The sequence below is a fragment of the Tachyglossus aculeatus genome, chromosome 14 (assembly GCF_015852505.1).
Source record: "Tachyglossus aculeatus isolate mTacAcu1 chromosome 14, mTacAcu1.pri, whole genome shotgun sequence".
Taxonomy (NCBI): Eukaryota; Metazoa; Chordata; class Mammalia; order Monotremata; family Tachyglossidae; genus Tachyglossus; species Tachyglossus aculeatus.
The window spans coordinates 21,260,898-21,288,829 of NC_052079.1; the positions used below are offsets into that span (position 1 = coordinate 21,260,898).

The following is a 27,932-nucleotide window of genomic DNA, read 5'->3' on the forward strand; positions in this document are numbered from 1 at the left end:
GGCTGCTTCTCAAAGAGTCGAAGACAGCAAGTAACAATTTGGTTGTTAAAAACTTGAGCCAACAGGCCCAATTCTCCTGCTGCTCTCACTCAGTCATGAAAAAGGTGTTTAGGTTGAGGGATGAATACAGATTAAGGCCCATGGTGCATGAAGAGGAAATCCTCAGAAAGTTGACCGTTTGTCATTCCTGACTCGTCATAGCATTGAGAGGGCATCGGGATTTTTTTCTTCTAAATATCGGTAGAATGTGTTGGATTTAAACCGGACCTATGAGGCACATTCACATGATCACAGCTGTCAGAATATGGGTGATTAAATAGCATGAATCGTAACAGTTAAATGAAAGTACACCACAAAATATAGATTCACACACCTCTTTCAATAATCATTCAGAATTTATGGTCGTGGATTTCCTTGGCACTTCAAAGTTCAATAACAGAATCACCAAATGTTTTGGAGTGGAAATACAACAGTTTCTACATTGCAATGCGTTGAAAACATTTTGTTCGTCCTTCATTATAACCTGAGTTGCCCTGTGTTCAAATTTACTCGCATTAGCTTCCTCCATTCACCCTTTTTCAGAGCAGATTCTAGCCTATCAGCTGATTTTATGTTGTGTCTTGAACTGCCATTTTCTTTGCAGAAAAATTGTCCCTGAATTTGCCTTCCCAACAATCTCGCTTGGAATCGGTTCCTCCTTTTGAAGAATGGGAAGAGTCATTGTTCTTAATTGGTGCCCATCATTTTCACACTTTCATGAACATGTAGCCGTGTCTCCGAGTCACCCATGATATTACTCCATGTGCTGTATTGCAGGAAAAGCAGAGATTTCTGACGGATGTCCTACACGAAGTGATGCTACTCGACGGTTTGGCCAGTTCACATCCGGTATCACAGGAAGTTCTGCAGGCGACAGACATCGACAGGGTGTTTGACTGGATCGCTTATAAAAAGGTGGGAATAGAGAAAACTGCAAGTGACTTGCCATTTCCCTAGAAATCCTGCAATGTGTTATCCAGATTACATTCCTTCTCTGTAGTCATTACTTCCCTTTATCCAGTGGAGGAACATGAAGCAGTGAGCCGAGAGCCAGGGACTTAGATTATATTTAATTCCAGAGTCATCTGGGGTACCTTCCGTCATCAGTCTATGCCTCAACCTCTCTATCTGCAAAATGGGGGATATTTTTCAGTATTTAACTGGATTGGAAGGATTAAGAAATTAATGTTTTGGAAACGATTTTGAGATTCTCTGAAGAGCGATGCTTGGAAGTTGTTAATTTCTATGACCCTGTTTGAGGTTTTTCTGGGCAATTACGCTTATCCAAATGTACAGGTCTGTTCAGGCTTTCTTGCTGACAGGTATGTGTTTTCTACGTTGATGAATTGCCTTTTTGGGGGTAGTTATGTTTTTTCAACTTTGAATTTAAAATTCATTTTTACCCCAGGGACATATTTGAAAAGTAATGTCAAGTACTTGAAAGTTTAAACTTTAAGCTTTGACCTGAAACCACAGATTTTGGACTGAGATCAGGAAAAATGACCGATCCTGAGTTCCAATGTCTTGGCTGTTGAGATTCCAGATCTGGGAAGTGAATTAATCAATCGATCAGTGGAGTCTAGTGGTGTCAGATGGTTCTAATCCCGTCTCTTCTGCAAATCTGCTGTGTGACTTTGGGAAAGTCATTTAACTTCTCTGTGGCCTCAGTTACTTCATCTGTAAATTGGGGATTCAGAATAATAATGATAATGGCATTTGTTAAATGCTTACTATGTGCAAAGCACTGTTCTAAGCACTGGGGAGGTTACGAGGTGATCAGGTTGTCCCACGGGGGGCTCGCAGTCTTAATCCCCATTTTACAGATGAGGTAACTGAGGCCCAGAGAAGTGAAGTGATTTGCCCAAAGTCACACAGCTGACCAGTGGCGGAGCTGGGATTTGAACCCATGACCTCGGATTTCCAAGCCCGGGCTCTTTCCACTGAGCCACGCTGCTTCTCTGATTAAGGCTGCGAGCCCCATGAGGGACATGGACTGTGTCCAACCTGATTAACTTGTATCTACCCCAGTGTTTAGTACAGTGTTTTCCACCACTAAGCGCTTAACAAATTTCATAAAAAAAATCCTGGAGGTCAGGGATGATTTCTACAAATTCTATTATATTATCTCAAAGCATTTCGTACAGTGTTCTGCGTACAGTATGTGCTCAATAAATACTATAAATTGAATTCGCACAGTCCCTCCAAAATTGCTTCCCAAGATCCATTTCAGATGTTGAGCTGCACGGGCTATAAATCCACCCAGCTATTTCAGTTTTCTTAGTCTCAAGTAGCATTTGGCCTGACATCAGGAGCGAGGTGGGATAGTTGAAGACCCCAGCTAAAGAAAAGTTTCATCATTTGGGATTAGGTTTTGATCTTCTGGCCTTCGAGATAATTCCAAATATTGTAAGTTGCTTATTATTTTCGTTTGGTCTGGAGTGAGAGAAGATAAACTGCCCTCTCCTTAGCTAATGTCAGGGAAATAGTTGGTGACCTTGGGAAAAAAAAATGTTCTCTCAGGGGCAATCACTCTTCTCTTGAGAGGAGCTTTGCTCTGGTTTGTCATTATAAATCCTCATCCTGAGTAATGTTTCTAAGAGTGCAACCCCACCTATAAAACGGCAGGCTTAGGAAGCCCTGTTTCCCCATAAAACGTCAGGTCACTCTTACACTTATCATTCATGCAGTTATAAAAATACCATAACTAATACCAGCCAGTAATGTCCTCCTTGCTTCATTTCACTGAACATGTTCTTTGACTGGAACTCAAATCGATAAAAATCTCTCCTTCAGCAGAATCATTTCTGTCATGGTTTATGTATTCATGAACCTATTGCAATTGTTGTGTGTTTGCTTTCTATGTTCCCTGGTGCTCAGGTTTGCTGCAAGGTGCTTCTTATATTTTATATTTGCATTTGCTTTGCCCATTTTCACTTGACTCGATTTCAAATATTTCCTGTTGAACTAGAATTTGCTGGTTTTGATTCACTGTTGACTGAGCTTTTTACCGACCCAATTCAAATTTCGATTGGACTAGTGGCTTAATCCAAACCCGTCGCTGTCACGTAGTGTTTTTTAGCACCTATCTATGTCCCATATACTGGCTTTTCCAAGTGTCTGTTAATGGGCTGACAGTTTTATTATCCATATATTGGGTCAGGCCTGATTTATTACTTTGTAAGATCTCCTTTCCCCTTCATGCAGGAGAATCTTCAAAAGGATATCTCCAAACAGGCTTCAGGTAGAGTTTTGAGGACTGGGATACCTTGTTAGTTCCCGACCGGTTGGTTTCAAGGATTGGTGTCCCATCCTTGAAACCAGTCAGCCTGACAGTAGTATGTAGCATTGTTCTGAGCAATACAACACTTCTTCTGCTAGCTGCGTGTGAAAGTCTGCTGCCTGGAAATGACTTGGTCCACTCCAAAAAGCATCCAGGGTGTCTCACCCTGCTGGGACGGCCAGGACTTGTGGTCTGTAAACAGTGGGGACTCATTGGAGTCGTGTGAATGAATAGAAGAATGAATTAATTAATCTCAACACCTACTGTTGTTAAGCAAAGTCTCACTCTGAACCTGGAACTCTATTTTAGTGGTGGCTTCCAGTAGAAAGGAGCCAGATAGCACAATACGTTCTTCCCCTCCCACCCTTACTTTACCCATCTCCTATGGCTACCCAGCTTACAAACTTCACTCCTCTGATGCCAATGCCCCCTCTTTACCTCGGATCTATCTGACTTCTCACGTCCTCCTTCACTCTGGCCAGAGACTTCCTCCTCCTTCATAATAATAATGGTCTTTATCAAGAGCTTACTATGTGCCAAGCACCGTTCTAACCACTCAGGTGGTTACAAGGTAATCACGTTGGACGCAGGTCCAGACCCATCTGGGGCTCGCCTTCTCAATCCCCATGTTCTAGATGAGGTAACTGAGGAACAGAGAAGCGAAGTGACTTGCCTGTGGTCACACAGCAGACAGGTAGCAGAACCGGGGTTAGTCCTTTGACTCCCAAGCCCTGGATCCTGTCACTGGGCCATGCTGCTTCTCTGTCTGTCTGCATATCTGACAGACACCACTCTCTCCATCTTCACAAACCTATTAAAATCAAATCTTCTTCAAGAGGCCTTCCCTGACTAAGCCCTCATCTCTCCGATTTGTCCTCCCTTCTGCATCATCATCATCATAATAATAATAATGATGGCATTTATTAAGCACTTACTATGTGCCAAGCACTGTTCTAAGCACTGGGAAGGTTACAAGGTGATCAGGTTGTCCCACGGGGGGCTCACACATCCTTAGATATTTATCCCTTAGGCACTTTGATTTTTGCCCCATCCTCAGTCCCACAGCATTTATGTAAGTAGCCTTATGCTCTTCGATATCCTCCACCTGTAATTGATTTTAATGACTGTCTCCCCTTCCATTCTTTAAGCTCCTTTTGGGCGGGGATAATGTCTACCCCCTCTATTTCATTATATTCTCCCAAGTGCTCTGTACAATGTCTGCACCCAATAAGTGCTCAATGAATACAATTGATCGATGGATTGATTGATTGATTGATTGATAGACACCTGCCCCAGGCCCTGAGCTTCTGAGAACACCACATGAGTGGCATCCAAATGCTGGTTGAGGAGATGAGAAAGTGTTGAAAGCGTTTCCCAGGGAATCGGGTTAGCCACAGTAGTTTTTTTGTCTTTCAAACAGCTGGTCTTCGCGAGCATTTCGTATAAAAATCACGCTTTCTAAATGGCTATTCCTCTCTCTCGGTAGTACTGTCCCCTTTGGCATTGCTAGCCTGATCTGAGAGTGCACCTGGGGAGAATTTGGGCTCATTAGCTGCTCCGCGTTCAAAGCGCAGAACCTACGATTGAGCTCTGAGCCCTGGGAATTTGGGAAAGATGAATGAAATTGAATCTCATTTGTGCACTGGTTGGGAACAACCATGTTTGCTCTCAGAAACGTTTCATCTGAAGTTCTGAAATATTGATTTTGTTGCTCATATTTCTCCTCTGCTGAACTACATTATCAACATGAGCTTATAATTTGTAAATAAAAGGGTGTTAAATTGTTTATTGATTAGTTCTATTTATGCTCACTAATTTTCTCTTTTAAAAATAACTCCTTCCTATCTTCGGTGTGATGCTACCCTAAAGCTTACATAAACAATTTCTAGTTTAGTTAAAAGCCTCATTTCAGTTTAGGAAGGTTCAAATTTATACGTTGTAAAACAAATTCAATTAAAGGAGCACTCAGTTTGCAGAACAGTTACTTTACAAAATATTTTCAACTAAATTAGCTACGATAAAGCCAATATATATTGCTAATATAATCTTTCTTACTCAATAAATTTGATATCAGCCAGTTCTGGAAACCCTATACTTAGAAAGAAAAACAAAACTTTGATCATCTAATGCACAGTTTCCATCTCCTGTAACTCAGTGGGAATTCTCCCCCAAAGTGTTCCTAAAAGAAAATCTTTCAAAAAAAGTCCTTTACACAAAATCGGACACATGGATAATTAATTTTAGTGAGTAATATTCCTCTTCCGTTGTGTTTTGGTAGGTATATTGTGTATGTCTTTGCTTGTGTCCAAAACTAATCAAAATGATCTTTTGTAATCTAAGCTACAAATTGATCATTTTGTTTATCTAAATAACTTGTCCCAGATCTCTCTGTGCGTGTGTCTGCTTTTTTGTGGTGGTTATATTCACAAACTGCTAATGGTTCTTTTACTAAATGTTGTGACACTGTCTTATCGATAAAAACTTACTAAAAAAAATGGTTTATATATGTATTTATTGCATTTATTGAGTGCTTGCTCACCTTATACATAGCACCACATTAAGCTCTGGGGAAGGATAAATAACAATCATAATAATGGCATTTCTTAAGTGCTTACTATGTGCCAAGCACTGTTCTAAGCGCTGGGGTAGATACAAGGTAATCAGGTTGTCCCATGTAGGGCTCACAGTCTTAATCCCCATTTTCCAGATGAGGTAATTGAGGCACAGAGAAGTGAAATGGCTTGCCTAAGGTCACCCAGCAGACATTCATTCATTCATTCATTCAATCATATTTATTGAGTGCTTACTGTGTGCAGAGCACTGTACTAAGCGCTTGGGAAGTACAAGTTGGCAACATATAGAGACAGTCCCTACCCAACAGTGAGCTCACAGTCTAGAAGGGGGAGACAGAGAACAAAACAAAACATATGAACAGAATAAAATAAATAGAATAAATATGTACAAGTAAAATAAATCAATAAATAGAGTAATAAATACGTACAAACATATATACATATAGACATGTGGTGGAGTTAGGAATCAAACCCATATCTTCTGATTCCCAAGCCCATGCTCTTTCCACTAAGCCATGGTGCTTCTCCAAATAATTCATATAATTTTCTTGAACCCACAGGGGAGCGCAATCTAAAGTAGACCTGGGGGTGGGGAGGGCATTCATTATTTCAGTCATATTTATTGAGCGCTTAATGTGTGCAGAGCACTGAACTAAGCTCTTGGGAAGTACAAGTTGGCATGTGAGGGCAGACCCACAGAAAAAAACAATTACAAGACATTCTTCAATAAGAATGATCATTATGAAAAGCAATCAAGCACAATTACAGTAACCATAGGGAAAATAGAAGTACATTTCCCTGGGAAAGAGTAATCATCAGGCTCCTCATCCTCCCAGACAGGATCACTCTGTCCAATCAAAGACAGCTTTTCCAATGCACAATCGCTTATACTTTGTCTTGAATCCTCTAGTCTGGCGATCTCCTTCTAACTCTATAACTTAACTCATTCCCCAGATGAAGGGAAGGGAAGACAGACAGACCCAACCTGCCCTTCTCCCTTCCCTTCAACTACTTTCCCCTTCACTCATCCCATAAATTTGCCCACTTTATCCCTGCCAACGTTCGTTTCCACCACCTCAGTCGGCTGTAGTCCCTTGGTTCGCGTCAGAGACACTGGCGCAATTTACGTAAGAGGTAATGATGGTATTTGTTAAGCGCTTACTATGTGCTGAGCGCTGTTCTAAGCCCTGGGGTAGATATGAGCTAATCACATTGGACACAGTCCCCGTCGCACATGAGACTCACGGTCTTTATCCCCATTTTACAGATGAGGTTAATGAGGCACAGAGAAGTGACTTGCCCAAGGTCACGCAGAAGACGAGTGGCAGACCCGGGATTAGAACCCAAGTACTTAGAGAAGCAGCATGGCTCAGTGGAAAGAGCACGGGCTTTGGAGTCAGAGGTCATGGGTTCAAATCCCGGCTCTGCCAATTGTCAGCCGTGTGACTTTGGGCAAGTCACTTCACTTCCTCTGTGCCTCAGTTACCTCATCTGTAAAATGGGGATTAAGACTGTGAGCCCCCGAGGGACAACCTGATCGCCTTGTAACTTCCCCAGTGCTTAGAACAGTGCTTTGCACATAGTAAGCGCTTAATAAATGCCATCAAAAAAAAAAAAGTACTTCTGGCTCCTTGTCTGGGCAGCCTATTAATCCTTCCAGTTCTGAGGCAAAGGGGTTCAACTACAGTGCTTAGAACAGTGCTCAGCACATAGTAAGTGCTTAACAAATGCCATCATCATCATCATTATTATTGCAGACCAACAATCTTCTCCCAGTCATTTGATGCAATCTGAGACCCTGCTCATAGCCCAGAGTAGTAATAATAATAATAATAATAATGGCATTTATTAAGTGCTTACTATGTGCAAAGCACTGTTCATTCATTCATTCAATTGTATTTATTGAGCACTTACTATGTGCAGAGCACTGTACTAAGTGCTTAGCACTGTACTAAATGCTTACTTCTAAGCACTGATCTGGTTGTCCCATGGAGGGACTCACAGTCTTAACCCCCATTTTCCAGATGAGGTAACTGAGGCACAGAGAAGTTAAGTGACTGGCCCAAAGTCACACAGCTGATGGGATTTGAACCCATGACCTCTGACTCCAAAGCCCGTGCTCTTTCCATTGAGCCACGCTGCTTCTCTAGTAATAGCAGCTCTTCAGTCAGCCAGTCAGTTGTATTTATTAAGCACTTACTGCAGGCAGAGCACTGTACTAAGTGCTTGGGAGAGTACAGTACAAAATTTCTTTCTTTCTTTCTTTCTTTCTTTCTTTCTTTCTTTCTTTCTTTCTTTCTTTCTTTCTTTCTTTGTTCCTTCCTTCCTTCCTTCCTTCCTTCCTTCCTTCCTTCCTTCCTTCCTTCCTTCCCTCCTTCCCTCCTTCCCTCTTTCCTTCCTTTCTTTCTTTCTTCCTTTCTTCTTTCCTTCCTTCCCTCCTTCTTTCCTTCCTTCCCTCCTTCTTTCTTTCCTTCCCTCCTTCCCTCCTTCCTTCCTTTCTTCCTTTCTTCTTTCCTTCCTTCCCTCCTTCCCTCCTTCCCTCCTTCCTTCCCTCCTTCCTTCCTTCCTTCCTTCCTTCCTTCCTTCCTTCCTTCCTTCCTTCCTTCCTTCCTTCCTTCCTTTTCATATGTATACAGGTATATATGTATGTATATTAATTGATGTCTCATTCATTCATTCATTCAATCATATTTATTGAGCACTTACTGTATGCAGCGTACTGTACTAAGCGCTTGGGAAGTACATTTCGGCAACATATAGAGACGGTCCCGACCCAACAACGGGCTCACAGTCTAGAAGGGGGAGACAAACAAAACAAAACATGTAGACAGGTGTCAGAGTCGTCAGAATATGCACATGGTTAACACAATAAATAGAATAGAAAATGTGTAAAAGTAAAATAAATAGAGTAATAAATCTGTTCAAATATATATACAGGTGCTGTGAGGAGGCGAAGGAGGTAGGGCTGCGGGGGTTGGGGAGGAGGTCCCTCTAGCCTGTCAGCTGGTTGTGGGCATGTGGAATATGTCCATTGTCTGTTGTATTGTACTCCCCAAGAGCTTAGTATAGTGCTTTGCACACAGTAAATGCTCAATAAATATGTTGAATGAATGAATGGATAATAATAATGATAATTACGGTATTTATTAAGCACTTACTATGTGCTAGGCACTGTACTAAGCGCTGGAGTGGCTACGAACAAATTGGTGGAACACAGTCTCTGTCCCTCATGGGGCTCACCATCTTAATCCCCATTTTACAGATGAGGTAACTGAGGCACAGAGAAGTTAAGTGGCTTGTCCAAGGCCACACAGTAGACAATGTCAGAGCACCATTATTCTAATCCTGTACTCCTTCCCATTTAAGACTGTGAATTTTATATGGGAAAGGAACTCTGCCTAATCTGATTCTTGTATCTACCCCAACATTTAATACAGTGCTTGGCACATAACAAATACTTAGCAAATACCACAATTATGATCATTATTGAAGACTTTCTCTCTTAGATGCTACAGAGCAACTCAGCAGCTTTTGCCTCACCCTGACTCTAGCTTCGTGATTCTTGAAGCAACAAGATTTGAGTGGTCCAGTGTAAAATGGAGACCAAGATAATGCCAGGACCTCCTTTTCCTGGTTCATACCTATATTAATCTTTTTTTAGTTGGAAAATTTAGCAGTTCAAATGATAAAGGGAACAAAAAATCCTCTTAGGCGAACTGGCAGAGCCTAAAATAATTTCCATCAATCTGTGTATTTTCTGCCAATATCTGTGACAAACAATTCCTCAGAAGAGTTTCCAGGGTGGAATGTACTTTTTATGACTATCTTCCTCTTCATTACCAGTGATGTTCATCTTTGACTCTGACATTGTGCTATCATTACGCTAGATAGGACGTGATATTAAGATATAATGGAAGTGAAATGCCCCTTGCCCTGATGAGGAAGAAGCATCCAGGGGGAGGAGATAATATTGATATTTCTCTGTTAAATGGTTCTGCCCCTTAACAACTAAATTTTTAATTTACACATTTACTATTCTATTTATTGTGTTAATGATGTGCATATTCTGTCGACTTTGACACCTGTCTACAGGTTTTGTTTTGTTTATCTCCCCCTTCTAGACTGTGAGCCCGTTGTTGGGTCGGGACCGTCTCTATATGTTGCCGACTTGTACTTCCCAAGCGCTTAGTACAGTACTTTGCATACAGTAATGGTTCTGCCCCTTAACAACTAAATTTTTAATCGAGAACTATTAATTTACTCTATTTATTTGACTTTTACACATTTTCTATTCTATTTATTGTGTTAATGATGTGCATATTCTGACGACTTTGACACCTGTCTACAGGTTTTGTTTATCTCCCTCTTCTAGGCTGTGAGCCCGTTGTTGGGTTGGGACCGTCTCTATATGTTGCCGACTTGTACTTCCCAAGTGCTTAGTACAGTACTCTGCATACAATAATGGTTCTGCCCCTTAACAACTAAATTTTTAATTCGAGAACTTTGCTGATGGAGGTTCTTTTTGTTTCATACGTAGCTGGCCGGCTCCCCCTTTGAAAACCATTCCCTTTCACTTATGTTTTCTCACTTTAGTGCATTTTGATTGTTTCCTTTGTTGTCTTCAAGACATATACTCTCTCTCCCTTCCAAATTTCTCTCTCCCCCTTCATTTATTTGACAAAACCAAAGATGTTTATAAACTAAAGAGAAATATCTGTGCCTGATATAAATTAGTCCATGACCCAAACAGCCCATCCTCTCCACTCACCATGGACAAACTTGCTTTTCTGGCCCTTCCACTAATGCTACAGATCAATCAATCAATCGTATTTATTGAGCGCTTACTGTGTGCAGAGCACTGTACTAAGCGCTTGCTTCCTCAAGCACGTCTCTAGAGGTTTTTTGCCACCACGTGCCTCCCTGCTATTAATTCTGTAACTCCTGCTGGCACATTGTAGAGGGTAACTGCAGCAGAAATGACCGGTTCTCCCTCCTACTTAGATTTCGAGCCTCACATAGCTCAGCGATTTGGTCTTCCCTGATTATCTTGTATCTACTCCAACACTCAGTATTGTACTTAGCACCCAGTAAGTGCTTAACGAGAAGTAGCAGCGGTAATCTTGGTGGCAATAGCGAATAATAAGAGGAATAACGATAATAGTGATACCAGTAATCACCTACTATGTGGCAAGGACTGTAGATATGGGGCAGAATTGGCTAGCTGTTTCCTGCAGTGATCTGCCGCTGACGCTGCCTGCTCCACATGAATGAGAAGCAGTGTTGCGTAGTGGAAAGAGCACAGGCCTGGGAATCAGAGAACTTGGGTGACCTTGGGCAAGTCACTTAACTTCTCTGGGCCTCAGTTCCCTCATCTGCAAAATGGGGATTTAATACCTCCCTACTACTTAGACCATGGGCCCCATGTGGGATCCGATTATCTTGAATCTCCCCCAGCGCTTAACAAATACCACAATTATTATTGTCATCTCGGTGAGTAAATAGGACGTAAAGTGGATGTTTGCCCCCATCTTTGTTTTCGTCTCTTTGCTGCTCTCCTTCTCTCAAACTTGACCTCTCTCCTCTTTCTCAAGTCATTCTCATTTTCTTGCCACTTGCTTGATATTTGACCTTGGGGAAGTCACTTGACTTCCGGGGTTCAGTTTCCTCACCTGTAAAATGGGGGTTCAATACCTGTACTCTTTCCCATTTAGACTAGGTCCCGGGTGGTACGTAGATTCTGTCTGATCTGATTCTTGCATCTGCCGCAGGACTTAGTAGAGTGTTTGGCAGTGAGCACTTAATAATAATAATTACTCCCTTAACCACCCAACTCCCAGGAGCCCCTCACCCCCAGAAGCCCCTCTCACATGATTGAGTATGAAACGATCGCTTTACCTCTGTCTCTAGAGTGTTTTGGAAAAATGGACTTTAAAAGTTTGAAGTACTGCTGCTGATTCACTTTCCAGCCATTTCTCATGTTTTCTGGGGCCAGATGGGCGCAGCAATGACACCAGATGAATAGCAGACAGCCCAAGACCTGGAGATATGAGGAGCCTAGTCAACAAAACTGAGCTGTAGTGAGACACTAATTCTACAAATTGGAAATGCTTTCCCAGTTACTGTTGTTAATAATAGTTGGCTCCTAATTCCAGCGGTTTTTAAAGCCTAGGTTGCATGCCTTTCCATAAATACCATCAAGAAGGGCCCAAAGTTACAGTTTTAATTAAGATCATCAGTAGTACGCAGATTGCTACCATTACCCGGAAATCTATGGCTCGGTCTTTATAAACACACAGCAGGAATGGTTTAGGAAGGTAGTTGTTTAGGTCAAAAAGGAAAGCATTAGCTGCATCGGTAGAAACACATTAGCACCCAGAGAACAAAGGATGGAAAATTCAATAGAAAAATCCTTTATTTTAAAAATTATTTAGTGCAATACAGCCTGACAAGGAATAATATACTAAAAAAATTGAGAAAAGCAGAGACAGTAGAGATGCCAAGAGAGTGACGGAAAGAAGAGGAATCTGGGAAAATATTAATTTTAAGGTAGAATTTCCAGGGCTCAGGTAATGCAAACTAGCCAGAAAAAACTCAGCAAGCAGAGCAGAATTTAGGAATGCATGAGGGCTATAAGGGAAATGCAAATTCAGAAAGATAAATCAGCATAAGACAACTTTATTAGAAAGCAGTGTCTCAAAAAGGGAAGCAGCGTGGCTCAGTGGAAAGAGGATGGGCTTTGGAGTCAGAGGTCAGGGGTTCAAATCCCGGCTCCACCAATTGTCAGCTGGGTGACTTTGGGCAAGTCACCTAACTTCTCTGTGCCTCAGTTCCCTCATCTGGAAAATGGGGATTAAGACTGCGAGCCCCCCGTGGGACAACCTGATCACCTTGTAACCTCCCCAGTGCTTAGAACAGTGCCTTGCACATATTAAGCACTTAATAAATGTCATTATTATTATTATTATTGGTACTATAATTAAGAAAACTATCAGGGGGAAAGACTGAAGACCTTGGAGTAGAGTAGAGTTCCGATTTCTTAACTTGAGAAAATCCCAGTCTTAGGAATTGGTCCCCTTGAGTTCCCCACAGCCCGTCTCAACTTAGCAGCAGCTCAAAGCTGGAGTCAAGTCCTCACTTTAGGCTACGGGATATTTGACTGAAGTCAAGTCATGCCCCTGAGCATGGAACACGTGGATATGGTGAACTAAAAAGTTGCGCGTGCGCCCTTTGTTGAGTAGGGATTGTCTCTATTACTTGCCGAATTGTACTTTCCAAGCACTTAGTACAGCGCTGTGCACGCAGGAAGCGCTCACCAAATACGATTGAATGAATAATGAAGTTTCAACTTCCCTAGTCAACCAGTCAGTCATTCAGTCAATCATATTTATTGAGAGCTTGCTGCGTACGGAGCACTGTACTTGGAGCACTTGGGAGAGGCTGATATAACAATATAAAAGACACATTCCCTGCCCACGGTGAGCTGACAGTCTAGAGGGGGAGACAGAAAATAATCTGAATAAATAAATTACAGATATGTGCATAAGGGCTGTGGAGTTGGGAAGGGGGAAGAACAAAGGTAACACATCAGGGCGACACAGAAGTGAGTGGGAGAACAGGAAAGGGGAACTTAGTCGGGGACGCTCTTTTGTAGGAGATCTGCCTTCAATAAGGCTTTGAAGGTGGGGAGAGTAATTGTCTGTTGAATTTGAGGAGGAAAAGTGTTCCAGTCCAGAGGCAGGATGTGGAAGAGGGATTGGTGGTGAGCTAGGTGAGATCAAGGTATAATAATAATAATGGCATTTATTAAGCACTTACTATGTGCAAAGCACTGTTCTAAGCACTGGGGAGGTTACAAGGTGATCAGGTTGTCCCACGGGGGGCTCACAGTCTTCATCCCCATTTTCCAAATGAGATAACTGAGGCCCAGAGAAGTGAAGTGACTTGTCCAAAGTCACCCAGCTGACAATTGGCAGAGCCGGGATTTGAACCCGTGATCTCTGACTCCAAAGCCTGTGCTCATTCCACGGATCCACACTGCTTCTCTAATGAGAAGGAAAGGATTAGAGGCATGGTGTGAAGGCTGGGTTATAGTAGGAGAATAATGAGGTGACATAGGAGGGGCCAAGGTGATTGACTGCTTTAAAGCCAATGATGAAGAGTTTCCATTTGACACGGAGAGGGATGGGCAACTACCAGATGTTCTATAGGAGGGGGGAAACATGGCCTGAATGTTTCTGTAGAAAAGTGATCTTGGCAGCAGAGTGAACTATGGACTGGAGTAGGGAGAGATGGGAGGCAGAGAGGTCAGCAAGGAGGTTCGTACAATAATCAAGGAGAGATAGGGTAAGTGATTGGATTAGCTTGATAGTTTGGATGGAGAGGAAAGGGTGGATTTTAGAAATGTTGTGAAGGTTGAACTGACAGGATTTAGTGATGGATTGAATATGTGCGTTGAATGCGAGATAAGAGACAAGGATAATGCCAAGGTTACGGGTTTGTGAGACAGAAAGCGTGGTGGTGCCATCTACAATGATGGGAAAGTCAGGGGGAGGACAGGGTTGGGTGGGGATTACAGAGTTCTGGTTGAGATATGCTTAGCTTGAGGTGGCAGGAGGACATCCAAATAGAAATGTCGAGGTCGAGGAGGAGAGGCCATCGGATTTGGCAAGAAGGAGATCACTGATGGCCTTTGTTGGGGCAGTTTCGGTGGAGTGAAGGGGATGGAAGCTGGATTGGAGGGGGTCAAGGAGAGAACTGGAAGAGAGGAACTTGAGACAGTGGATGTAAACCTCATAGGAGTTTGGAGATGAATAGTAGGAGATAGATGGGGAAATAACTGGAGGGAGCCATGGGTTTAGGAGAGGGTTTTTTTAGGACAGAAGAGACATGGACATGTTTCAAAGCAGAGGGGAAGAACCCATTGGAGAGTGAAGAATTGAAGGTGATGACAGTTAGGGAAGGAAGACGGGAGGGGCAAGTATTTTGATAAGATGTGAAGGGATAGGGTCAGATGTGCAGGTGGAGGGGATGGATTTTGAAAGAAGGCAGGAGATCTTCTCTAGAGATACCGCTGGGAAAGATGGGAGGTAAGGGCAGGAGGGACAGGGGAGATTTTAGGGAGGTCACCCCTGATAGAGTCGATTTTCTCTATAAAATAGGTGGCCAGGTTATTAGGGAAAAGGGATGAGAGACGCAGGACAACAGGGTGTTTAAGGAGAGAGTTAAAAATCTGGAACAACTGGTGAGGGTGATGGGCACAGATGTCAATAAGGATGGATAAATAATTTTGCCAGGCAGAAAAGAGGGCAGAGTTAAAGTACGTGAGCTGTATGCCACACTGCCTGAGAGAAGAGGAAAGTTAGGGGAATCCATAAAAATTATTAGGGAGAAAGTGCTACAGAGAGAAAGAGATTTACCAATTCTTCAGGTTTTTGAAAAGTGATTTTCTCACTCTTCCATTTACAGTTAACAGTTCCTCATAATCTGGTAAAATGTTATGGGCTAAATAGTTGCCGAGGATGGGAGATTATCCCAAAACATGAACAAGATCAGGCTCTCTCAGTACTGGGTTTGGCTTTGCTAGGATTTGCTCTAAAGCAAAGAAAGGCACTCTGGGATAAATTTGCTTTTGGCATAGGATTGTCAAGGTTAAATGTAATGGGTGATTTAATAAGAATAATAAATAATAATAACGATGGTATTTGTTAAGCACTTATAATGTGAGAAGCACCGTTCTAAGTGCTGGGGGGGATGCAAGGTGATCAGGTTGTCCCATGTGGGGCTCACAGTCTTAATCCCCATTTTACAGATGAGGTCACTGAGGCACAGAGAAGTTAAGTGACTTGCCCAAAGTCACACAGCCAAGTGGCAGGATCGGGATTAGAACCCATGACTTCTGATTCCCAAGCCCATGTTCTTTCCACTGAGCGACGCTGCTTCTCCAGTTTCTCCTGCACCCTACTCCCCACCCTCACCAATCACATATTTTCATCAAAAACTGAAGAACAGATGACAAAATACAATTCGAAATTGTGTAGCAGGATCCAGTAAATGGGAGAATTCTCGAAATTTTGAAAAATTCCTTTCCAGTTTTACTTAATGTTCATTTTTCCAGCTGTTTTTCTTCTCCACTGAAGAAGTACATCTTCGGTTTTGGGACTCAGCATTGTGGGTTCATTCTACAATGAACTGAAGACAGTTTGCAGCCACGCCGTAATTTCTGAAGTGGGGGACAAATGGAATGAAATAATGTAAATATCAGAAGCTTGTTAGTCAATTTAAGACTTTTAAACTGTGAGGTTTTCCACTCTTGTCTCTACTCACTCTCCTGTACTCCCAAGGCCTTAGAACAGAGCCTCGCACAGAGTAAATGCTTAATAAATACCAGTCCATCTTCTTTCCTATTGGAAGCTCAGGGGTAGTTCAGCACTGTGGGGCATTTGAAGTGCATGTAATATCTTCCTAGGCCTTTCCTGCTTCTTGCTTTTAGTAGCAGGGGTAGTAATAGTATTTAGTAAGTGTCTACTATCTGCAAATCACTTTATTAAGCCCTAGGAAACAATATTTAGTTGAAAACGAGGGAGGGTACCTGTCTAGAAGAGCAGAGTTTCAGGCTCCTCAGGATTCATAGTCCTCGAATCTCCCCTTCCCAGAGCACATATCAATCAATCAATCAATCAATCGTATTTATTGAGCGCTTACTGTGTGCAGAGCACTGTACTAAGCGCTTGGGAAGTACAAGATGGCAACATATAGAGACAGTCCCTACCCAACAGTGGGCTCACAGTCTAGAAGGGGGTGACTGTGTATATATGTATATATCTGGGTGTATATGTAATTTATTTACTTATTTATAGGAATGTCTGCCTCCCCCTCTAGACTGTGAGCTCTTTGTGAGTAGGGAATGTGTCAGATGATTGATTGATTGATTGTCCTCAGCACTCTCCACACAGTAAGCGCTCAATAAATACGATTGAATGAATTGAATGAATTAATGAATGAATTTAGAAAGCACTTTCATATCAAAGCATTGGGTAGAATGCATGGAATCACCTCAGCCCACAGGAGCTCATAGTCTAAAGGAGGAAAGGTTGAGACCTCCAGAAGTCAATAGATGGACCATTTAAAATTAAAAACTCAAAGCCAATCTCAACATATAAGGCCCTCAGGACCTCCGCAGGTCATGAGGAAGCAGCTGTGACACATGGCCACTCCCTGGGTATCTGAGCTGCCCTAAAGAGGGTGGCACTGTAAATCTGTACTTCCCAAGAGCTTAGTACAGTGCCCTGCACACAGTAAGCACTCAATAAATACGACTGAATGAATGAATGAATGAATCTGGATAGAGGAAGGGTTGGAAGAGATGAAGTAACCATCTCCTGCCCCACCACTTCCGAATATGGATTACCAGAGGATTGTACCCAATGCAACTCTTCTTGGTCTGTGATATTGAAGAGAAAAATCAAGGAATGGAGAGAATAGATCTATCTTAGCATGGGACATCAGGTCACTACTGACCCATGATAGCAGCAATTATCTCCAGAGATGGACTGTAACTGTTACTTGTCAACGGACTGTAGACGGCGGCCAACATCACAGCATTAAGCATAACAAGACAAATGAATGGAGAACAGGTCACAGAGACGGACTGGTTAATCCTTCTTCTGGAGGGGTCTCTGACTGACTAATTATTTGATCTTACACATTCCAAATCTGGGCTATCATTTGATCCAAAACACTGGACATTGAAGACTCGTTCGATCAACCAGTCTATCAGTCAATCATCAATCATATTCATTCATTCATTCATATTTATTGAGCACTGTACTAAGCACTTGGAAAGTACAATTCAGCAACAGATAGAGACAATCCCTACCCAACAACGGGCTCACACTCTATAAGAAGAATAATGGAATTTATTAAGTTCTTACTATGTGCAAAACCCTGTTCTAAGCGCTGGGGAGGTTACAAGGTGATCAGGTTGTCCCACAGGGGGGCTCACAGTCTTAATCCCCATTTTCCAGATGAGGTAACTGAGGCCCAGAGAAGTTAAGTGACTCACCCAAAGTCACACAGCTGACAATTGGCGGAGCAGGGATTTGAACCCATGACTTCTGACTCCAAAGCCCGTGCTCGTTCCACTGAGTCACGCTGCTGTGTGTAAAGCACTGTGCCAAGTACTTGGGAGAGCACAGTATTACAGTGTTGGGAGACACGTTCCATGCCCACAAGGATTATCTCTCTTTGTTGCTGTATTGTACTTTCCCAAGCGCTTAGTATGGTGCTCTGCACACAGTAAGCACTCAATAAATACGACTGAATTAACAAATGAACGAGGAAGTTGGGAAAGAGGAAAATAGGGCTTAGTTGGGGATTGCCCCATGGAGGAGATGTGCTGTAATAAGGTTTGGAAAGTGTGGAGAGTGGTGGTCTAACAGATATGAGGAGGGAGGTTGTTTCAGGGCAGAGGCAGACAAAATTAGATTAAAGCCAATACGTTGGAAATAAAGGAGTGAAGTGTGTGAGCTGAGTTGTAATAGGAGAGTAGGTGAGGTAAGATGAAGGAAGGTGATTGAGTTGCTTTAGAAGCAGCGTGGCTCAGTGGAAAGAGCCCGGGCTTTGGAGTCAGAGATCATGGGTTCAAATCCCAGCTCTGCCAACTGTCAGCTGTGTGACTTTGAGCAAGTCACTTGACTTCTCTGGGCCTCAGTTACCTCATCTGTAAAATGGGGATTAAAACTGTGAAACCTCCCTCCCCCGGGGACAACCTGATCACCTTGTAGCCTCCCCAGCGCTTCGAACAGTGCATTGCACATAGTAAGCGCTTAACAGATGCCATCATTATTATTATTATTATTTAGAGCTGAGTTTCTGTTTGATGCAGAGGTGGTTGGCAAACCACTGGAGGTTCTTGAATAGTGGGGAAAGAAGGACTGAACAGTTCTGTAGAAATATGAACCGGACAGCGGAGTGAAGTATGGACTGGAGTGGGAAAAGCCAGGAAATTCCAAAGGACAACTAAACGCCAACCTCCTGGAAAATAAAGACACTTGTAAGTGCTGTGTCAGGATCATAGCCACCATATATTTTTAGTGGCATTTATTAAGTACTTACTATGTGCAAAACACTGTTCTAAGCGCTGGGGAGGATATAGGTTGATCAGGTTGTCCCATGAGGGACTCACAGTTTTAATCCCCCTTTTATAGGTAACTGAGGCACAGAGAAGTGAAGTGACTTGCCCAGAGTCACACAGCTGACAAGCGGCGGAGCAGGGATTCGAACCCATGACCTCTGACTCCCAAGCCCGTGCTCTTTCCACTGAGCCAGGTTGCTTCTCAATTATTATTGTTCTATATTAGAACAAGGAATCTCAGGAACAGGTAGGATGTAGAGGTATTTGTTAAAGAATACTTTTTTCATTGTCCTAAAGGGACTAAATTGTGAACATGGATGATTATACAGATTGTGATTGTGGATGATTATTGCAGCTGATTATACAGAATGTGAACAAAAGTACATATAGTAAACCTAGCAATTCCAAGGATGAGTCGAGTGGGTGAAATTCATCTTAAATTTATAAGGAAATGAACAGGAATGTGTCTTGGAAAATTGTGAGCTGAAATTTGAAGGAGGGAGGATTATGGTGAGGATTTTCCAGAACTCTACCAGTCTCGGCTACGGGAGGGAGAGTCAAGCAGAGGCCGACCCCTTCCATTCCTAGCTTGGGCAGTGGCTAGCGAGTGGAAGGCAATCTTCTACATGTCAAAACTCACATGTACTGGGCAGGAGCAGCACGGGAGAGAATCGAGGGTGGAGACTCGAGTTTATTGCACGGAAAGAGGCAACGGTAAACCACTTCCGTATTTTTACCAAGAAATTCCATGATACACGACCAGAATGATTGCAGATGGAGAGTGGCGCGTTCTTAAACACTAGCTGAACACTGAGAACTGTATTAAACATGTGGAAAGTATACAGGACTGAGAATTAGACGTGATCCCTGGCCCTCAGGGGACTCGCAATTTAATAATAATAGTATTTGTTAAGTGCTCACTATTTGCCAAGCACTGTTCTAAATGCTGGGGTAGATACAAGGTATCAGATTGTCCCACGTGGGGCTCACAGTCTTAATCCCCATTTTACAGATGAGTTAACTGAGGCACAGAAAAGTTAAGTGGCTTGCCCAAGGTAACACAGCAGACAGGCGTAGAGCCGGGATAAGAACCCATGACTTTCTGAGTCCCAGCCTGTGCTCTTTCCACTGCCCTGTGCTGCTTCCCAATTTAAGAAAAAGGGTGGGAAGGGAATTGTCTACTTCTGTCAATCCGGTCAAAATGGAGCAAGGTAGGATGGGATGGAGGCCCTGGGATGGCATGGAATGGGAAGCCGTATAGGATATTGACAAAATGGCTCCAACCATTCACTGAATTGGGAGATTGAGGTATGGATTGCTGTCATTGAGATAAATTTGATAAAATGTAAATATTCCCATCAATAAGATGGAATGCAAACATAATCAGAATTAAAATAGTGAATTCCCAGATGGGAATGATACACTCCACTCTATGTGGTCACTATTTATGTGTTGGCTGAGGCATCTAAGTAGTATGGCTTAGTGGAAAGAGCAACTTGAGTTCTAATCCTGGCTCTGCCACGTGTCTCCCGTGTGACCTCGGGCAAGTCGCTTAACTTCTCTGTGCCTCAGTTACCTTATGTGTAATCAACTGATCAATCAATGGTATTTATTGCGTAGCTCCTTGGAAAGAGCCCGAGCTTGGGAGTCAGAGGTCTTGGGTTCAAATCCCGCCTCCGTCACTTGTCAGCTGTGTGACTTTGGGCAAGTCACTTCACTTCTCTGGGCCTCAGTGACCTCATCTGTAAAATGGGGATTAAGACTGTGAGTGCCACGTGGGACAACATGATCACCTTGTATCTCCCCCAGCTCTTTACAGTGCTTTGCACATAGTAAGCACTTAACAAATGCCATCATTATTATTACTATATGCAGAGGATAGTACTAAGCACTTGGGAGAGTACAGCACAACAGAATTAGGGGACACGTTCCCTGTCTATAATGAGCTTAAAGCCTAGAGGGGGAGACAGACATTTATATAAATGGAAAAGTAATTTATAATATATAATTTAAAAATATATACAGAAATGCTGTAGGGTTGGGGATGGGGCAATTATCAAATGTCCAAAGGTCACAGATCAAAGTGCATGGATATGTAAAATGGGGATTAATAATAATAATGATGGTATTTATTAAGCACTTACTATGTGCAAAGCACTGTTCTGAGCACTAACTCCTATTCTCTCTATTTAAACCATGAACTCCATTTGAGAGAGGGACTGTGTCCAACCTGACTAAATTATATCCACCCCAGTGCTTGTCGTATCGTAAGTGTTTAGCAAATACCGTAATTCTTAATTCATTACTATTATCTAAGGGGATTGCATATCTCTCCTTTCCGTACTGAGAAGTTGAGGATGTTTCCATTTCTTCATCACTGGAAGTTGGAACAGGTGATAAATCGTTTGCCATTCTGTCTCACTCTCCAGAAATTACGTTTTAGATCTTGAAATCCATTCACAACCTCTTTAGGGATAGGAAGCACATATACTTCTCTTGACTAATAACATCAAATCCGGGAGGCAGGAGTTATCCATCTGTTCATGATGAGAAGTTGCTCCAACTTGACTGGCTTCCACTAAGAGATATCAAGTGGTGAGACCCAACCCACGAGCACCATTTGTCTGAACTAGGTTCGCACTGAAGTTATGAAGTTTACCTACTCTGTGGTATTGTACTCTCCCAAACATTTAACACAATGCTCTGCACGTAGTAAGTACTCAATAAATTTGATTGATCAATTTCACATCTCAAGGGAGGAGACTTGGAAAGAAGAATTATTCCTCAGTGAAAGAGATGCAGTGCAGAAACAGATGCCAGCTGGAAAAGTTGGGATAAAACTTCATTCCGGGACACTTTGGAGAATCGACTCTCTAATCCCCTTGTCTGAGGTTCGAGAAACAGAAATGGAAGTGAGGATGGTTCTGTTAGTTCACTTCATCCTTCTCCCTCAGATAGAACAGTTCCAGAAATATTTCCTTTGCCTTCTGTTGAACAATAGTACCAAGGTGATTGAATGAGACAAGTGAAAGGTGGAAATGTATATTAATAATAATTTTGGTATTTGTCAAGCGCTTAGTACAGTGCTCTGCACACAGTAAGCGCTCAATAAATACGATTGATTGATTGATTGATTAAGTGCTTACTATGTGCAAAGCACTGTTCTAAGCACTGGGGAGGATACAAGGAGATTGGGTTGTCCCATATGGGGCTCACAATCTTAATCCCTATTTTACAGATGAGGGAACTGAGGTCCAGGGAATCGAAGTGACTTGCCCAAAGTCACACAGCTGACAAGCGTCAGAGCCGGTATTTGAACCCATGACCTTTGACTCCAAAGCCCGGGCTCTTTCCACTGAGCCACGGTGCTGCCCTTGGTTTTAGTTTGTTTTTAATTTCTCCAAAATGATGGAGGTGAATCTAGTTAGTACATTCCCTCTGAATTAATCGCTACGTTTATTGACACTCCTTTCTAATGTACGTTTGATTTATTACGAATCTGATGGGATATTTCTGGTTATGAAGTCCAATGTTTAATGCGATGGAGTTGGAGAAATGCTACTTACTTTGTAGAGTGCTGTTTTTCAACTCCAAGATGGACAAGCAACTTCTTGTGTTTGCCCATCCTTGAAGATTTTCTCATCTGAGTTCTAAATGAAAAAATAGACCTGGTTTTTGTCCATGTCACTGGAGTCAGAACTTGTGAGAGAGGCTTGGGGCAGAATCAAACTGCTTCTCTAAGTGGGTTCCCAGCGACACTTTGCTTGGAAGATGAAGCAACTTGTATGTTTTTTTTAAAATTCACAGGAAAAGCACAGTGCCAAAGTCCATCTCAAGGACGTGGTTTATTTATGGTTATTTCTAGTGACACTTGCTCACTCTGACACATTCCTGAAATTCTCAGATAGAGCTGACCTCTCCTTGTAACCTTTCTCAGAGGATCATTTGAGTCATCTCTGTCTGAAATTCCTGAGTTGGACGTGAGGAGAAAGTGTGACAACAGGATACCCGAACAGCTGATGAGAAACTGAAAGCAAGGAGGGCAGAGAAAATGTTTTAAGGACATGGTAAAACAAAGCCACAGACAATGCTACGTCCCAGCTGAAAACTGAGACTCATCTGTTGAGGATAGATGCTATCAAGAAAGGAAACCACTCTTCTGGAACAAAAGCTTAGAAGGGAATGAGTGACAAGGGGACAGAGCTGAAAGAAGTGCTAGATGCTGCAAACATTGAACATAATTACTCAGCAAGAACAGGGTTTTTGTGTGTACAATGAACTCAAGGCTATGGGTTCCACATTCAACATTTCAGGCTCACACACATTTTAGTGTTTTCTTTGAATATGAGGAATAGCAGCACACACACACACACACACACAAATACTTAAGGTGGCCACCACACATGAGTATTTTAATTGTTCTTGGGTCATTTTGTGTGTGAAATTTCTGAAAAACTTGGGGATTCCTCATGGATAAAGGCTATATACAACAGCATTGTGTTACCGATCAATCAAGCAATCAATCAGTGGTATTTATTGTGTGCTTATTGTATGCAGAGAACTGTAATAAGCACTTAGGAGAGTACAGTTCAACAGAGTTGGTAGACACATTTCCTTCCCACAAGGAGCTTACAGTCTAGAGCTTCCTGTTCACTGTATCCTGGGAGTAGAAGAAATCTATTTTATATAATATTAAGAATATTGCACTTTCTTTTTAGTATTAAAATCAATCAAAGGTATTTAGGTAGCGCTCCTGTGCAGAGCATTGTATTGAGCACTTGGGAAAGGACAATAGAGTAAGTAGACATGATCCTTGCCCTCAAGGAGTTTACAATCAGTGCGGGAATGAAGCATAAGGATTCTGCACTAAGCTTTTTAGGGGTGTTTCTCCAGATTTTTAAGTAAAATCTGTTGACAGCATGTTATGGGATTAGGGAAAAAAAATGTGCTCATTCCTTTCATGCTTGGAAGATTCCAGTGACTCCAGTGATCACGTTCTCCGAATCCAAATTCCTAAATCTTCTCTTCAAGAAACTTCATTAGCTGTTCCTCTTCCTGGCCATGCTTGCTTTCTTCTTGGCTCCTCTCACTTTTCCAAGCTCCTAATTGGTTTCTGTGTTTCTCACGTGCTAATTCCACTTCTCCTGCTCTCTCACCTCCTTTCATCTCATTTAATACTCTGTTAAAACTCACTTCTGCTAAGCCTTTCCATGTTAGCCCATCAGACTGTGAGTATTCTAGTCCCTTCATCTCCCACCTGTATTTCAACCAGTCAGTCAATCAATCAGCGGTATTTATGGAACGTCCACTGTGTGCAGAGCACTGTACTAAGCACTTGGGAGAGTACAGTAGAGTAAGTAGGCATGATTCCTGCCCTCAAGGAGCTTGCAATCAAGTAGCAGAGAGAGACAGACATTAAAATGAATTGCAGGAAGGAGAAGCAATTGACTTTAAGGCTAAGGATATAAGCTTTTGGGACACTGGATGAGTACTTATGTGCTTAGTGGTTACCGACTCAAGTACACAAGTAATACAGAAGGGAGAGAAATCCTTTCCAATCCTCCTGTCTCTCCCCACTTCAGTCTATACTTCACTCTGTGCCCGGATCATCTCTGTGCAGAAATGTTCTTGGCATGTCACTCCCCTCCTCAAAAATCTCCAGTGGCTGCCTGTCAACCTACGAATCAAACAAAAACTCCTCCCTCTCGGCTTCAAGGCTGTCCATCACCTCACCCCCTCCTACCTCACCTCCCTTCTCTCCTTCTCCAGCCCAGCCCGCACCCTCCGCTCCTCTGCCACTAACCTCCTCACTGGGCCTCGCTCTCGTCTGTCCTGCCGTCAGTCCCCGGTCCACATCCTTCCCCTGGCCTGGAATGCCCTCCCTCCACACATCTTGCCAAGGTAGCTCTCTTCCTCCCTTCAGAGCCCTATTGAGAGCTCACCTCCTCCAAGAGGCCTTCCCAGACTGAGCCCCCTTGTTCCTCTCCTCCTCTCCATCCCCCCCGCCCTACTTCCTTCCCCTCCCCACAGCACTTGTATATATATTTGTACAGATTTATCACTCTATTTTACTTGTACATACTTACTATTCTATTTATTTTGTCAATGATGTGCATATAGCTTTAATTCTATTTGTTCTGACGACTTTGACACGTGTCTACCTGTTTTGTCTTGTTGTCTGTCTCCCCCTTATAGACTGTGAGCCCATTGTTGGGTAGGGACCGTCTCTATATGTTGCCGACTTGTACTTCCCAAGCGCTTAGTACAGTGCTCTGCACACAATAAGCACTCAATAAATACGATTGAATGAATACAGGGGCTGAGAAGCAGCATGGCGTAGTGGTTAGACCACAGGCCTGGGAGTTTTGGAATGATGTGCATCTAGCTTTACTTCTATTTATTCTGACGACTTGACACCGGTCCACATGCTTTGTTTCGTTGTCTGTCTCCCCCTTCTAGACTGTGAGCCCGCTGTTGGGTAGGGACTGTCTCCATATGTTGCCAACTTGTACTTCCCAAGCGCTTAGTACAGTGCTCTGCACACAGTAAGCAGTCAATAAATACGATTGAATGAATGAATTGACAGTGGGGATCATGGCTTAATTCTACTGTCCTCTCCCAAGTGCTTAGTACAGTGCTCTGAACACAATAAATGCTCCATAAATACCACTGATTAGTTGAAAGGTGTGTCAGGGAAGGTTTCCTGGAGCAGCTCTGATTTTACTTGGTTGTCTGTTGGATATGAATGGAAAGAGAGTTCCAAGCAGGAGGGAGGGTGTAAGGGCTACCTCAGTGAATTTGTATTTGTAGGGTCTGCACCAAGCACTTTTAATGTGTATAAGCCTCAGTTGCATTGTCATTTTTGACCACAGTACATAAGTCGTATATTCGGCTGTGTTTTATCTCATTAGATCGCAGTCTCCTCTGGCCTCCTGGAGGCTTTCCCTCTGATTTGGACTTGCAAATTCAGAGTCGGTACAACACAATGCTCTGCCCGCCAGGACATTCAGTAAATGCTGCTGAATGAATAATAATAATAACGATGAGGATGGTATTTGTTACGCGCTCACTATTTGCCAAGCACTGTTCTAAGCACTGGGGGAGATACAAGGTAATCAGGTTGTCCCACATGGGGCTCACAGTCTTAATCCCCATTTTACAGCTGAGGCAACTGAGGCACAGAGAAGTGAAGTGACTTGCCCAAAGTCACACAGCGGACAAGTGGCGGAGCCAGGATTAGAACCCATGACCTCTGACTCCCAAGCGTGGGCTCTTTCCGCTGAGCCACAAACTCTTGAATCCCTACAGTTTTAAGCTCAAAATTATTTTCTTTAGTGAACTGTTCTTAAAGTTGGAGATCTCAACAAATTTTAAACCTCCTGTCATGGCATTAGCTTGTGGAGAGTATTACAGTGTGCTTTTACTGGTATTGGAGGATTACAAGAACAGGAGATAAAGGCTTATAAAGAATCTTGCAAGATAAGGATGACAATAGGAAGTCAAAGTGTACTTCTGACATTGAGCTATTACTGAAATTTCAGCTTCTGATCCTTTCCCTCACTATTCCTTCTCTGACATAGGGTTAGAATAAAGGTCATCTATGTCAGCCCTCTGCCGTTAGACAGGGCCCTTTATAGATAATCCTAGGCAGTAGGAAATCTCTATTATAGTTTTAAAGAGAGTAAAAACAGATTCTACAGTACCCCCCAGTGACTTGTTCTAGAGCTTCTCAACCCTCACTTACACAAATATTTCCTTAAATCTAAACTCAACACTGCGGGTTAAAATTCTTCTACCTGTTTCCACTTCTTCATTGGATATAATGATAATAATAATGGCATTTGTTAAGCGCATACTATGTGCAGAGCACTGTTCTAAGCGCTGGGGAGGTTACAAGGTGATCAGGTTGTCCCTCGGGGGCTCACAGTCTTAATCCCCATTTTGCAGATGAGGTAACTGAGGCACAGAGAAGTTAAGTGACTGGCCCAAAGTCACACAGCTGACAAGTGGCGGAGCCGGGGTTTGAACCCATGACCTCTGACTCCAAAGCCCGGGCTCTTTCCACTGAACCATGTTGCTTCTCTATATGAAGAACAGGTGCTCATTGCACTCTTTGCAGACTTTTGACATTCTCCCTATCAAACCATCCTTGATCCTTGTCTTCCAGCTAAATAATGTCATTTCACTTAACTTTTCTATCCCTTAAATCACCTCCAGAACCTTCTTCTCATCCCTCTTTAGCTCTGGTTCTTAGAACAAGACTGCATTTCAGTACTCCAAAGGTCCAAGGAGTGTTGTGTATAATGAATGGATTAGTACCTGTTTCTTATATTCTGTATTGCAATTTTTGCATTCCAGCATCATGGTTGAATAAAATATCTCATTTATATATTCAACAGAGCAAGGCCAATGATGCTTGCCTTTTTTATTTTCTCGTAGGAAAAGTCTATTTTTTAATATCAGATCAGGAATAGCTAATACACTTAACCATTGCAATAACCGTAGATACTTACTTTGTCAGGTTTTAGCAGATATTGGGCTGTTTACCAAAGGTGTATTCATTTATAAAATTTTAAGGATTTTATCATAAGCTTATATTCAGCATTTTGTTTACCATTTTGTTTGTTTTCTAGACTGTGAGCCCACTGTTGGGTAGGGACTGTCTCTATATGCTAACAACTTGTACTTCCCAAGAGCTTAGTACAGTGCTCTGCACACAGTAAGCGCTCAATAAATATGATTGATGATTGATTTACCACACCACTGAATCAGTGGTATTTATTGAGTGCCTTCTGTGTGCAGAAAACTGTATTAAACACTTGAGTACAGTACAACAGAATTGGTAGACACATTCCCAGCATGGCTCAGTGGAAGGAGCCTGGGCTTTGGAGTCAGAGGTCATGGGTTC

The 27,932-nt window shown here is 42.5% G+C and overlaps 1 protein-coding gene across 1 annotated transcript in view; it reads left to right on the forward strand.

The window, feature by feature from the left end:
• The window catches only part of TRHDE (thyrotropin releasing hormone degrading enzyme), a 455,067-nt gene that overhangs the window by 236,891 nt on the left and 190,244 nt on the right, over positions 1-27,932 (forward strand). The window contains exon 7 of the mRNA XM_038756056.1: positions 817-954. Within this exon, the coding sequence (XP_038611984.1) occupies positions 817-954 (138 nt within the window). The remainder of the gene's footprint in view (positions 1-816; positions 955-27,932) is intronic.